The sequence below is a fragment of the Phaseolus vulgaris genome, chromosome 11 (assembly GCF_051622355.1).
Source record: "Phaseolus vulgaris cultivar YP4 chromosome 11, ASM5162235v1, whole genome shotgun sequence".
NCBI classification, from domain to species: Eukaryota; Viridiplantae; Streptophyta; class Magnoliopsida; order Fabales; family Fabaceae; genus Phaseolus; species Phaseolus vulgaris.
The window spans coordinates 51,059,062-51,073,170 of NC_143508.1; the positions used below are offsets into that span (position 1 = coordinate 51,059,062).

At 30.1% G+C, this 14,109-nt stretch overlaps 1 protein-coding gene across 1 annotated transcript; it reads left to right on the plus strand.

The window, feature by feature from the left end:
* The first annotated feature begins 1,964 nt into the window (after window positions 1-1,964).
* On the plus strand, window positions 1,965-7,730 carry LOC137825179 (putative choline kinase 2). The gene is made up of 9 exons (XM_090297328.1): window positions 1,965-2,048; window positions 3,329-3,850; window positions 4,399-4,520; window positions 4,711-4,906; window positions 5,160-5,277; window positions 5,728-5,775; window positions 6,087-6,187; window positions 6,825-6,966; window positions 7,387-7,730. The coding sequence occupies exons 2-9, from the start codon at window positions 3,389-3,391 to the stop codon at window positions 7,491-7,493; spliced, it is 1,296 nt and encodes a 431-aa protein (XP_090153454.1). The 5' UTR covers window positions 1,965-2,048; window positions 3,329-3,388; the 3' UTR covers window positions 7,494-7,730.
* Window positions 7,731-14,109: the final 6,379 nt, after the last annotated feature.

Consider the following 14,109-nt stretch of genomic DNA (forward strand, 5'->3'; position numbering starts at 1 on the left):
TTGTTTTTTTTACTGAATCTATGATGTTGTACATTGATGCTTTGCAAGTCACTTTAAGTTGAGCTTAAAGTAGTGCCCTACAAGAGAGAAAGGTAAATAAGAAATGCAAAATATTCCATATTCATTTATAATTGGTAGATTAATCTATGTTATGGTGTATACAAGGCCAACCATTGCTCATGTTGTTGTTGTTATTCGTCTCCTTTCTAATCCTAAAAAAGAGCATTAACAAGTTGTAAAGTGAATACTTAGGTAGTTCAAAGGTACTTTTAGAGTTTGTTTATGCTTTATAAGTGGTAAGTCTATCTTGAATGGTTATACAAATGCATATATTGTGGGTGATTTGATTCTAGGAAGTCTACTTTTATATGTTGACTTTTGCGGGGAGAACAGTGTCATGACAATCCAAACTACAAAAATGTATTTCTTTATCTTTTTTTATGAGGTAGATTATATTGTTGTTACAACAACTGTTTTGTGGATGTAGAAAATCCTACAAGAGTTGCAATTATCATAAGAAAAATATGTTTTATATGTGATAGTCAAAGTGCAATCTATCTTAATAAAAACTTAAACTTTCCTTCAATACTAATGTACATTGAGCTCTGGTATTATTGGATACGTGATGGAGCAATTATTATTAGAAAAAATCCACATGAATAATGCTTTAGATATGATGGCAAAGAACTTATCTATAGGAAAATTTATTATTTACTTGGAAAAAGCGAGTTTAGTTGAATATAACCCTAATTAATTGGTGAGGGGGAGATTTATTAGGTGAATCAACTTAATTAAAAATAAGAATTGTTTTTCTTTATGAACTACAACCCATTATGCAAATTAATCATATTTTTGTGAAGAGACAGAAAGAGAAAAACAACGTGTCTTTGAAAGAAAGTCATCAGCAAAGAGAAAAGGAAAATATGAAGTTCGGACACTCCTCTTAAATGGCGTGTCGGTGTTCGATAAGAGTATCAGACACCGACACTCGTATGACACCTGGAGGACACGTATTGTGAAATGTTCAATTCAAAAAGTATTTGTTAGATTTATGACAATTGTAGTACGGTTTTAACACAATTTTAAAAAAGAAAACTACATTAATTTTCTAAAAATTCAAACTTTATTGTATAAATTGTTATTATGATTATAAAAATAAAAAACATTTTTCTGCTCAAAAAAATAATTTGAAACATATTTGTGCACATAAACTTTTATTGTCAATTTATATAATTCATAATTATATAATATATAGATTCCTCCGTGTTCTACATTTTAGAGATTTTATGTATCTTCGTATCCTTGTCCGTGTCTGTGTCGTATCAGTGTTCGTGTCAGTGTCTGTGCTACATAGAAAAATAATATGTAAATGTAGAAAAGCTAGCTTGAAGAAGAGATTTTAAACTAATTATATTCCGTATTTAGTGGATCGTACTATTTTACCTATTAATATTATTATTTTATTTTTTTTCTTGATAAAAAAATGACTATATATATAACTAATTCTTATACAAATAAACAAAATATCTAATTTAATTTTCATAACAAGTGAGTTCCAAATCGTGCTTGTAGTAATCATCTCTTTCCTTTTTTAGTTATATGTACCAATGCTTCCTATAACATCATTAGAAAATCATGCATAAACCAAGAAAACCAGACATATACACTGTGTAACTCTACAATTCTGTTTTTTTTTTTTAGGAAATGTAGTCCTCTATTTCACAATTTTCTTTTTTTAAACAAGAGTTTGTTCAACATACACTATAAAATAATTGTTTCCTTAAAACTTGAATGATTTTGGAGAATAGTGGCAAAATCTATTTATACATATTGCTGAAAAAAGTGGATTTTGAGGGTCACTTGGGACCCTCCATTTTCCCTCCCTTCATCTGGACCCCACTTTTTGTACCCATTTGTTAGAGGTGGAAAGACCCTATATAAACCTCTTTTCTCCATGCTTTCAAAATCACAGGATCTTTTATTTGTGAGCCTTTACTCTTCTTCCCCGGTGGTAAGGTCACCAACCAGGTGTTGTCGTTCCTTCTGAGGTTCCTTTCTTTCTCTTTGTTCTTCTGTTGCAATAATTTCACTTCTTTTTATGCTCTTTTTCAGAGAAAGAACAGGGTTTCTCTCTATGGGTGGTAACAATTTTGTTCAAATGTTGCAGAACAATTGGTTAAATTAATCACATACTAATTTTGTTTAGGTAACATGATTCATGTTGATTCCAAGAGTGTATTTGTTTGGTTTTAAAACTGTTATCTAAATTCTTATAATTCTTAGGATGTTTATAACTTTGTAGTTTTCGAAATGTTATTAAATTTACTGCATAATAAACATCAACATTGTGATATATTCAAGGATTTTACTAGATTTTTCCTTTAGAGATAATAGGGAAATTTGAAACCTTTTATTTGAGGCTTCATATACGAAGACTCAGCTATTTGTATTCAAATTATATTTATTTTTAGACATTAAAAATTACAAAAATCATATATTTTTTATTCTTAACATGAGATTTAAAATGCACTCTTTCTTCTAAATGTAACAATGTACTTAAAAATAATTGAGGAAATTGCATTTAATCTCTCCTAATATTATATGCTAAATAATTTTACAATAAACATCTATATTTCTTATATATATGTAAGAAAATAGCAATTAGACTTTTTTTTTAATTTTTAAAATCTTTCTTTATATTTTAATAAAATAACACTTTTAATTGGTTTCATCCTCTTCATAAAATTTAAGATTTTGAGATTAGATGTATATATACTTAATCATAAAGAGATATTTATGAGTTGCAAAATGGGTTAGCATGATCCGTTTTAGCTGGCTAAAAGTAGGATGGATCATGGATAATCCATCTGATTTATATGAGTTGAAATTAGTACTTTGTTTCGTTATAGGATGAGTTGATAGGTTGATCATTCACTTTTCATTCTTTTTTTAAAGAATTATCTTTTTTTTTATTTCTATTTTGTTTTAAATCTATTTATTTGGTTGTAGTAATTTATTTTTAGACCAATTGTGTAGGTTTATGGGTTGGTGGAAGGAATATTCATTGATTGAATGATTTTTATTTTCATTTTTAAGAAACCAATAACCTTAGTTGGTTTGGGTTTCGTGGTTCTGTATACGGTATACTGTGTGTATACTGTATACGAGTTGAGATACCCCTGAAGTATCTCCTTTATTTTATATTATTTTTTTTGCTGATAAAAAATATGTTGAAATAGAAAATTCTTCATATATATTCTGATTTCCATGGCTTATATATATATGGATATTAATTTTTTTTGGGTATTAATTATCTTTGCTTTTCCAGGTGTAAAGGAATCAAAGAAAAAGGAACTTGAATATTTATAGTCTTCTTCTTGAAGGAAGAATGGTGACTTTTGTTCTTGGGGCAGCTGAAGAGGCCACACGAAATCCTGTGAATAAAGAAGTTGTTGATGCAGAAAATGTAGTTAGTGATGATGATGCAGGGATTCCAGAAAGTAGTGCAATAAAGGGCATAGAAGAAAGAGAATATTGTCTTCCAAGTGAAGCAAGTGAGATACTGAAATCATTGGCAACTGAATGGGAGAATGTAGTTGATGTGAATGCATTGAAAGTAATCCCTCTTAAAGGAGCAATGACAAATGAAGTTTTCCAGATAAAATGGAAGACAACAGAAGGAGAATCCTCAAGAAAGGTTGTGGCAAGAATCTATGGTGTGGGCACTGGTGTTTTCTTTGATAGGGATGTTGAGGTCAAGACATTTGAATTCATGTCAAAGAGTGGACAAGGGCCTCGTTTGCTAGGAAGGTTCGATAATGGTCGCATTGAGGAGTTCATCCATGCAAGGGTATTGTCATCTTTACTTCATGCATTCATTTTCATTCCCCAACTTTTATCATAACCTAAACCAAAACCCTAAACCTAGTATCTCGTAGTGAGTTGCAAGAAACCTAAACTCTAAACCTAGTATCTCTTAGTAAGTTGCAAGAAGTAGACTTTAATTTTAGTTCAATTTTATAAAACTGATTTATAAGATAAGGTAAGGTTTGCAGTCCTTTTATACTATGAAATAACCTCATCTTTAATTGACGTGAGATCTTCAACACCTCTTTCACGTTGAGACTTTTCAACTCGTATGTGGGACAACATATTATGGGTGATTCGATAGCTGGTAGTCTGATAAACTCAACAAACTCTCGCTAGAATAGACCATAATTCCATATTAGAAAGTGAACTTTAAATTTAACTCAATCTTATAAAAATTGATATTACTTAAAACTACACTCACTTTTGATATCATACTTGAAAAGTTTAGTCATTTGTTATATTCATTTTTTTTACTATCCCATTTATGAACATGATCAAGCTGATAGATTAATGTGGTGGATTTAACAGACATTATCAGCATCTGATCTGCGAGATGCATCTACTTCTGCTCTTATAGCAGCCAAAATGAAGGAGTTTCATGATCTTGGCATGCCTGGTCCAAAGACAGTGAACCTTTGGGATAGGTTAAGGTATTTGTTCTTATGAAAAACTAGATTCTTGATCTATTCAAATTGAGATTAACATCCCAGTCAAATTTCATTCATTATGTTATCTAGAAGAACAATTTGTTTGAAACATGAATATATTAATGTTTAGATACACATGTGAATATTAGTTGAATTTGATAATTTCTAAAATAAATTTGTTTTAATGCTTCAGAGATTGGGTTAAAGAAGCCAAACGCTTGAGTTCTCCTGAAGATGTTGAAGCATTTAGTTTGAACACTTTGGACAAGGAAATATCTACCTTGGAAAATGAGTTATCAGGCACAAACCAATGCATAGGATTTTGCCACAACGATTTGCAATATGGTAACATAATGCTTGATGAAGAGTCCTGTTCTGTCACCATTATAGTAAGTTCATCTTTTTATGTTGGTTAGAGGAATCTTTTTGTTCTTGAATCTTCTGATGAGCCAAAACAACCATGTTTATTTAGTTATTATTTTTAGTTTAGACACTCAAATTAAATTCATCTCAACAAATTTCAAAAACTAAAGACATAATTAATCTTAATTCTAAAGATTTATGTAATATTTATTTAAAAAGTCATAAGTAAATGTAAAGTTTTGTATACTAACAAATACTAAATATTTATTTTTATAACAGGATTATGAATATGCAAGTTACAATCCTGTGGCGTATGATATAGCAAATCACTTCAATGAGATGGCGGCCAACTATCACACAGATACACCTCATATTCTTGACTACACTAAATATCCTGGTATGTCCACTACAAGAAAATTATGGAATAGAAAACAATTTTAGAAACAAAAAAAATAATTAGTTGCTATAGTGACTAAATCAGAGATCATTTTAAAAACTATTTTTTATTTATTTTTAAATTAGTTTCTATTATTGTTAAATAGTTTCTAAATTAGTATCTAATTAGCTATCAATGTTTTAACTACCAATTATTTAGATTCTAAATTAGGTAGCAAATTTTTTGATCGTTAATTAGATACTAATTTAAAAATTATTTAATAATAATATAAACTAATTTAGAAATCAAAAAGAATTTTAGTCTCTAATTTAGTTACTATAACAACTAATTATTTTTGGTATATAAAATTGATTTCTATTTCATGATTTTCGTGAATCATCAATTCTGGAATTTCTTCTAACTTTTGTTTTCACCAAACAATTAACACAATTTCGTTCTTTCTTTTGTTAGATTTGGAGGAGCGTCGACGATTTGTACATGCATATTTGAGTTCTTCAGGTGACATTTCAATTGTGTTAAAAGATTTTATTGCATGGTGGACTTAGTTTTATTTAAAATAACTTTTTTATTATTATAAACCATAGTTCCTAGTGATATAAATGTTAACATTTTCTCATCAATACAATTTTCTCTTACCGTTGTATTTAGTTGGTAGTGTAAGGATAGGTAGTAGGCGTATTTTTTGGGATGTTGTTTGAATATGAGGAAATGTGCATTTGTATATATTATTTTGTATGAGGGTGGGACCATCCTTTAAGTGGTTTTGTTTAATTATTTGGTCCTTGTTGATAAAAAAAATGGCGATACAGGTGAGAAACCTAGTGACAGTGAAGTAGAACAATTGCTTGAAGAAGTTGAGAAGTACGCTCTTGCAAATCATCTATCGTGGGGCATTTGGGGAGTAATTTCGGTATATATCTTCACTTTCTCACTTAATTAGCATTGATTTTCTATATTTAAGCTTATGTGCATTATTTACATAAATAAAATGTTTATAATCAAAACCATAACAAAATTCAATGTTTATATATATGAAAATTTTACTCTTACACTCATGTTGAATTTGAAAGGCGTCCTTAAAAGTTGAAGAGACTTTCTTGTACTCATTAAGCCATTGCCTTTTCTTTTTACAAGTATTACTTTTTTAGGGTGTGTTCGGAACACCTTTAAATCACGTTTGATATCAATCCATTGTAAAAGAATGATTAAAATTAACATGGAAAGTGAGATAGAAATGAAACAAAACATGCTCTTAATTTATAGATTTGTGTGAACCTTTAAATAGATCATTCAATAGTAGAATCATTTTGAATCATATTATTGTCTTTTAGTTTCTAAAATTAGTTTCTATTTCATGATTTTCTTGTAATGTAATTTTGGAATTGGATTTATTACACAAATGACCAAATTGTAGTCTGGTTATCGAAATAAATAGTCTAAAATATTGTAAATTAAATTTCTAAAAGGATAGTTCTAAGTATATATAGATTTTTCAAATGTGTGTAATGTATGGTATCTAATTATTCTTTTGAATTCCTTTTCTGCAGGAGCATGTAAATAAAATTGACTTTAACTACAGGGAATATGCAAAACAAAGATTCCAAGAATATTGGTCAAAGAAAATTTCTGCTTTGAGCTCTGATGAGCCTGATGAGCATAATGAGTCTGATGAGCATTCTCATGATAATGGTAATAGTACAAAATCAATATATTGCTTCTAATAAACACTTAATATCATATGCTATCATCATTAAATAAAACAAAATATTTCAGAAATGTTATCACCCTTATACAAGAACCCAAACCTATAGGACTAAAATGAGAAGTTAGATTGTGTAAAAAATTTAGTTAAAGTAGAAAGTACTCTTAAAAGGGTGGAAGGTGATAAATTATCTCAATTCTTAAGAAAAATGCATAACTTAAAAAAGAGTTTGTGAGTCTTTGTAAACATAAAATTTTGATTTTAGTTCTCTTAACTTTCTTTCAGCTTTAGCTCCTATAAATTTGAAAGTCTTAAACATTATCTATACATAATTTCATTTATCTTAATGAATCGTATTTATATGTGGCATTAAATATTTGCTATTCTAAATAGTTATTTGTTTGTAGGGAAACAAGCAGCCACAACCACTCACCATAGACCAGGTAGGAGCATTGGTATCCCTAGGAGATTGAAGAGATTGTTTGGTCTTGGATTTTTCAGATCGAGACACTAGAGCATGGTATGGCAAAATTCATTCCTGGATTCAACTTAATGAGTGAAATGGGAATAGTAGTAAGAAAGTATAGAAATATAATGCCCATGTACTATTTTTGTTTACTTTCTTCATTCTTTGTAACTTTATCTGGGAAAATTCTTAACCTTAATCAGGTTAAAGAAACACTATGTATGTATCAATCTCTGTGATGGTCCTTTTGAAACTATTAAAAAAATTGTGATAGTATTTTTTAAATAATTTAACTTCTCGATGACGGTAGAAGAATCGTCATTCTATCTAATTACCACGTAATTATTAGAAGAACTTTTGTTATATGTATTTCCAACCCTATTATTTTTAGTGTAAAGACTTTGTTACTTTGGTGAATAAAAAAATAACTCTTCTAATTTGTTGATAAAAAATCTTTCTAACATAATAGACAATGCCATTAAAAACTAATCAACAAACACTAACAACAATTGAGATCCATAAAAAAACATGTCAACAAGTTCCAATTATAGAAAAATACAACATGACTACAAGTTTCAATTATAGAAAGAAGTATGAGAAAACACACTGATTGTTCAAACCAACATGAGAAATCAAAACAAATATAACGAAACACACCGTAACACATTAAAGAATTTATGGAAAAAAGACAATGTATCAAAGAAGAAAAAATTTAAAACTCCAATTATGAATTTAAAACACACTAGTTGTGCATGTATTGCAGAATATTGAATCATACAAAATTATATTTCATACAAAAACCGTAAGTTTACTCTTGAACTTGTGAAAAGTAGCACTAGAAACGGGTTTGGTTAGTAAATTAGCTACTTGAAACCGTGAAGAAAGATGAATATGAAGAAGACGTTTTTGTTGGATATGATCATGCACAAAAATGGAGATCAAGTTCAAAGTGCTTGGATTTGGAGTGCATAACAAGATTAGTCGTGAGAAGAACAACACCAATGTTTTATGAGTCTAGCTTTGGTGTAGCCAATTGTAAAGTCCAGTGAACAGGGACTCAATCCAAGTAATCTCAATGAGAGTAGCAGCCACACTCCAGTATTCAACCTTTATATTACTGCGAGAAATGACCTTTTTCTTGATAGACGACTATGATATAAGATTCCGTGCAACATAAATGTAATAACCTGTAGCAGATTTCCGGTCGTCAAAGTTGGAATCCCAATTAGAATTTTTGAAACCAATTATGGAGAAGTCAGAGCATGAACGGACATGAAAACCATGAGTTGAAGTTCCAACTAAGTACTAAAGTATGCGCTTCATTGCTTTTCATTGATGAAGTTAAGGATGATGCACGTACTGACATGATTTATTAACACAAAGAAAGCTCAGGCCAAGTAACAGTGACGTACTGAAGAGCACCAACTGTAAAGCGATAAATAGTAGGATCTTCAACAACAATAGATCCATCAATAGTTAATATAGAAGACAAAAACATGGGTATGGGTTGAGGATTTGAATTGATCATCTTAGCACGTTGTAAAAGATCCTTGATATATTTTGTCTGAGAAAGATAAAGGTTGTCATCACCGAGCCAATTAACTTCAATGCCCAGAAAATAGGGTAACAAACTCAAGTCTTTCAAGGCGAACTTGTCAATCAAATATTTGATAAAAATTTGGACAAGAAACGAAGAACTACTAGTAATCAAGATATCATCAACATAGATAATAATTAAAAGAGTACCAATATTGTTGAACCGAGTAAAACGATAAGAGTCACTCTTAGAAGAATGAAAACCCATATTAAGAAGCACGTGAGTGAGTTTCAAAAACCATGAACATGGGCACTAGTACAAAAAAGCTCATTAACGACGGTTAAAAATGACATATAAAGATGGTTCCTTACCTGTCATTATTGCGGATGTTGTTATAAATCATTTGTTTATAAGAACGGTTCTAGGATCGTAATTATAAAGCCACATTAATGACAATTCTAGAACCGCCGTTATAACAATATATTTTTTGAAAAAATACACTTATAACGATTGTTTCCCACTAGAATCGTCATTAGAAATGTTTTTTAAAGACAGTTCTAATAGGGAACCGTCGTTATAAGTGTAATTTTTTAAATATCAAATTTTCAGAACAATAATACATGTAATATCATAATTTAAATATGAAAGTCTACAAAAAGTTCTATAAATATATGAAAAAGTTTTATGTAATTCTAAAGTGTTATACATGGTTACCTTAAGGTACATCCAAGTGTGTTTCTTTGCATTTGCACTTGCATTTCTCCCCCCCACACAACATGTTATATCCAGAATAAACACTAAAATAATAAGATTTCTTGTTAGAACACACATAACATTATGTAATGTAATGTATGAGTAATAAATTTGTGAATGTAATGTAATCATAATGATTTTATAAATCTCTAATTTATACTAGAAAACATCATGAAAAAATTCAGAATTTTCTGATAAGTGTAAGTGTGAGAACTAAAACCTCAAAATACCTAAATAATGCTAAAAAATAAACAAATTATAATAAATGATGAAATTTTTGAATTTTGGTGGGGCCATCGACTTCTATATCAAAAGTTATGACCGTTTGAAGTTTTGTCACGCTAATTTTTGGAAACTCCAAATCTATCATTCTTCTCTTCAATCCGAGGATTCATCCATCAAATATACACTAAATCAAGTTCCCATAAAAAAAAAATTGGATCAAAAATCAATTTCTACCTATTTGTAATGAATTTTACAATATTGTTTGCCTACCTCAATCATACAAACCAAACACATTGTTTTGTTTTTAGTGATGATACAATACCTTGTGCGTCCATCTTGTTTCTCAAGACCCATTTTTGTGCCTATTACATTACTATTAACTAATCAACACTAACATTCAAATATTTATTAAAATACTAACCTTCTATAGTGGAGGTGCTGGCGATGTGTGGGCGTGCGAAGGTGAAGGATTGACGCGCATTCTTAGCATCAATGCAAATATTATCAATTCAAAACTCTCTAAATAAAAATTGTCGATGGTTTCACTGACCGACGACAAGCGCGTGCGTGTAGTCAAAGGGGGGGGGGGGGGGGGTGTGCGACAACGACAGCGCGTTGTCACAGGATGAGCGACGACGACGATGCAAAGTGACGAGGCACGAACGGTGTGGTGGAGCAACGCCTTTACTGAGCGACCAATGCGGTGGGTGGGAGACGGCGGTGCGACAGGCTGTAATGAATGTGGAGAAGAAAATAGTAGGGTTTGAGTGGAGAGCAGAAAGTGAGTGAGACTGCATCTCACAGTAAGGGAAAATGAAGAATGAGAGGAAGATGAAGTGAGATACGCGCATGCAATGTAGCTAAAGTGCCAGGCCAGCTTATAACGACGGTTCACTAGGAATCGTCTTTGTATCTCCAACAAACACACATATGACGACCCTTCCACCGTAAATTTGAAAAAAAATACAACAATACCACCGCCTCTCTTATTACGACTGTTCTTTCACAACCGTCTTTATAGGGTGTTGTATTTAACGTATTTTGTACTAGTGGGGGCATTAACCCATAAATTGATTTATGAAGTTTGTAGGATTAGAAGAAGGAAACTCAAGAGATATTTGCATATAAACATTGTGTTCCAAATCACCGTGTAGAAAGATGTTTTGTAAATGTCAATTTGTTGGAAGGGTCGTGTGTAGATAAAGCCTTTATAAGAACAATATGTATGGTTGTTGGTTTGACAATGAGACTAAATGTATCTTTGTAATCAAAACCTTTGGATTGATAAAAATCCTTTGGAATCAGCTGGTAAGTGTCATAATTTAGTAATATTTCATATAAAAAGATAGACATTTATAGACTCTAATTGATAAAGTAGTTATAATTTAACCTATATTTTAGGAATTTTAACCTTTTTACATCTTTTTGGATTATAAGATAAATATGAACGATTTATTCTGAATTTTGTGTTATTTTCAGGAATTTAAGATGAGATGAAGCAAAATAATATATTATGAATAAATATGTCACTTAGCCTAAGCCCAATTAGATTAAATAAAAGACGTGAGACATAACCCTAAACATCATTGGGAGGAACCAAAGGAAGAAAACCCTAAAGGAAGCAACCATCAAGGAGAAACACTCTAGATCTTCTTTTCTTGTTCTCTATGCTTGTAGCCACAATGACTGGCTAATTCTTTTCTTTGTAATTAGGAGAAATTTGTTCAAACTGTTAAGTATTGATGTGATATTTATCTATAATATTCAATTATTGATTAATGATTGGTATTATCATTTTATTCTCAAAGCTGGAAACTATTCATGATTTTGATCCTTAGATTTGATTACAAAGTGCTTCTAAGCATTTGACCTATATCATAATGCTTAACTAGAAATAAATTTGAAATGTTAATTTCTTTATAACATCTGTTTGTAATGATAAGGAGTTTTTATAAATATGTGAGAAATCAATATTTAGGAGACTCTCTTAATAATTTTTTATGCGATGAATCAATATGAATGATTTTTATGTGCATCAATGTCAATCAAGATGGAATGTTACATGTTTAAAACTTACACGAGTGAGAAGGATTAACTTCATTCCCAATTTTCTTAGTTGATACTCATTTACTTTGCTTTTATTTAATTTTCATGCAAACTATTGTCAATATCAAATCAAATTATTGTACATATTCTTATACTTAGTGAATGCTACAAATAAGATTTTAAATAATTTTTCCTTGTGGGTTGGATATCCATCCTTAGGGACAAATTATTACTCCTGACTCAGTACACTTGTCGTAAAAGAGTCATCATCAGTCGAGCTTTGTAATGTTGTAAATTCCTTCAACATTTAATTTGTGGTTGAAAACCCATTTGGATCCAACTAAATTTTGCATCAGTAGATAATTGAGTTAGAGTCCAAGTGTTATTGGCAATGAGAGCTTTGTATTCAAATCACATATCTTGGAGTCATCCAGGATGCTCCTGAGCTTGTTTATATATGGTAGGTTCATAAATATCAACCGAAGTAGAGGTATATGAAAAACTTTCAATTTGAAGATACCAACTTTGGCACAAGTAAGCATAGGATGAACATTCTATCAGTTGATGTACTAGGAGCATCTGAATCATCTATATAAAAGGATGAGGAACTAGCAGAGGAATGATCATGCGATATAGTGTTATGGGCTTGGGTTGGGCTAAGTGACATATCTATTCATAATATATATGCTTCATCTTTCCTTAAATTCCTGAAAATAACACAAAATTGGGAATAAATAATTCTATTAATCTCATAACTCCCAAATATTTTATTAAATTCTAGTTTTTCAAATGAGGGTTGAGTCATAGCTTAATCAACAATTAAAATCCATAAATGTTTAACCTTTTGCATGAAATTTCACTAAATATTGACACTTATTAGATTCCTTAATTGAAGTTTAAGTTTCTTCGCACGAGTTTGGAAACATAATAAACGTGTAACTTATTTCATATTTGAAAGACATATTGAAGATCACCCATTTTGGTTAGAATATGTGTGGTCATGGAGGCTAGAAACTAAGCAACAACAAGTTTATAGTGTTTAAAACAACATCGTCTGGTGTAAGAAATTTCATAGGAGTCATATAACTATCTTGAAAATGAAGAAGTTAGAGACCACAAACATGTGCAAGAAGCTATTGTTGTCATGTAAGGTAGTTATCGACATTGGCTTTAGAGACGTCAAAGTGGATAAGGTATGAGATGAGCAAAAGAGTAAATATTGAAACAAAACAGTGGATGACGAAGAAGACATAGTGAGAAAAGAGAAAGAAGAAGAAAATAAACTCTCTTGATACAATGTAAGGGTATCAAAGGGGTGAAAGAAACTCTACAAGTATTGCTAAAAAGTGAATGATACAAAATTGTATTTCACCTATATATGTTGAGATACATAGAGACTCACGCCCTCTTCTTTTTTTATCAACAAGATGGGAATAACTCTCTTCGTGATACAATAACATTTTAAATGAAAACTTAATCATTTTATCATATTATAAAGTAAACAATAACAAATTTATGAACTAACATACTAAATTCGATATTATTTAAGAAATTTTTTAGTTCCTTGCATTCTCTTGGTGTTGAAAAATAATAGGTGTAAACATTTACACATTATATAAACTACTCTAGTTGGACCGAATATTAAGTGTTCCAATGATCTCTACATAATAGTTTTCACGATGTCTCGTCTTTTTCTTAAAACAATGACATTTCCTGCATATTAGATATATCAATTGTCATCACTAGACCACTATCTTTTAAATTTTCTATAAACACATTGCAGGAAAAATCTTTAATTTGATCATGGCTTGAGCAACTTTGTGTTATGATTTGTTGTTTTCATTATTTTTCTTGTGTCATAACATAAAAAATGTATAAAATTAATTTTTTTTTGGATTAACCTTTTATAGCTAATAAATAAGTAGGTTTCTATTCATGAAAATAAGTTAGAATATACATACAAGAAAGGAAAGAAAGGAAATGTAAGAGATTAATGAAAAAATGGTTGATAATGTAATTCTTATATTATTAAATTTGCTTATGATATATAACTTGTTAAAACAATATATTACTAACAATAAAAAAATTATACACTATAAAATT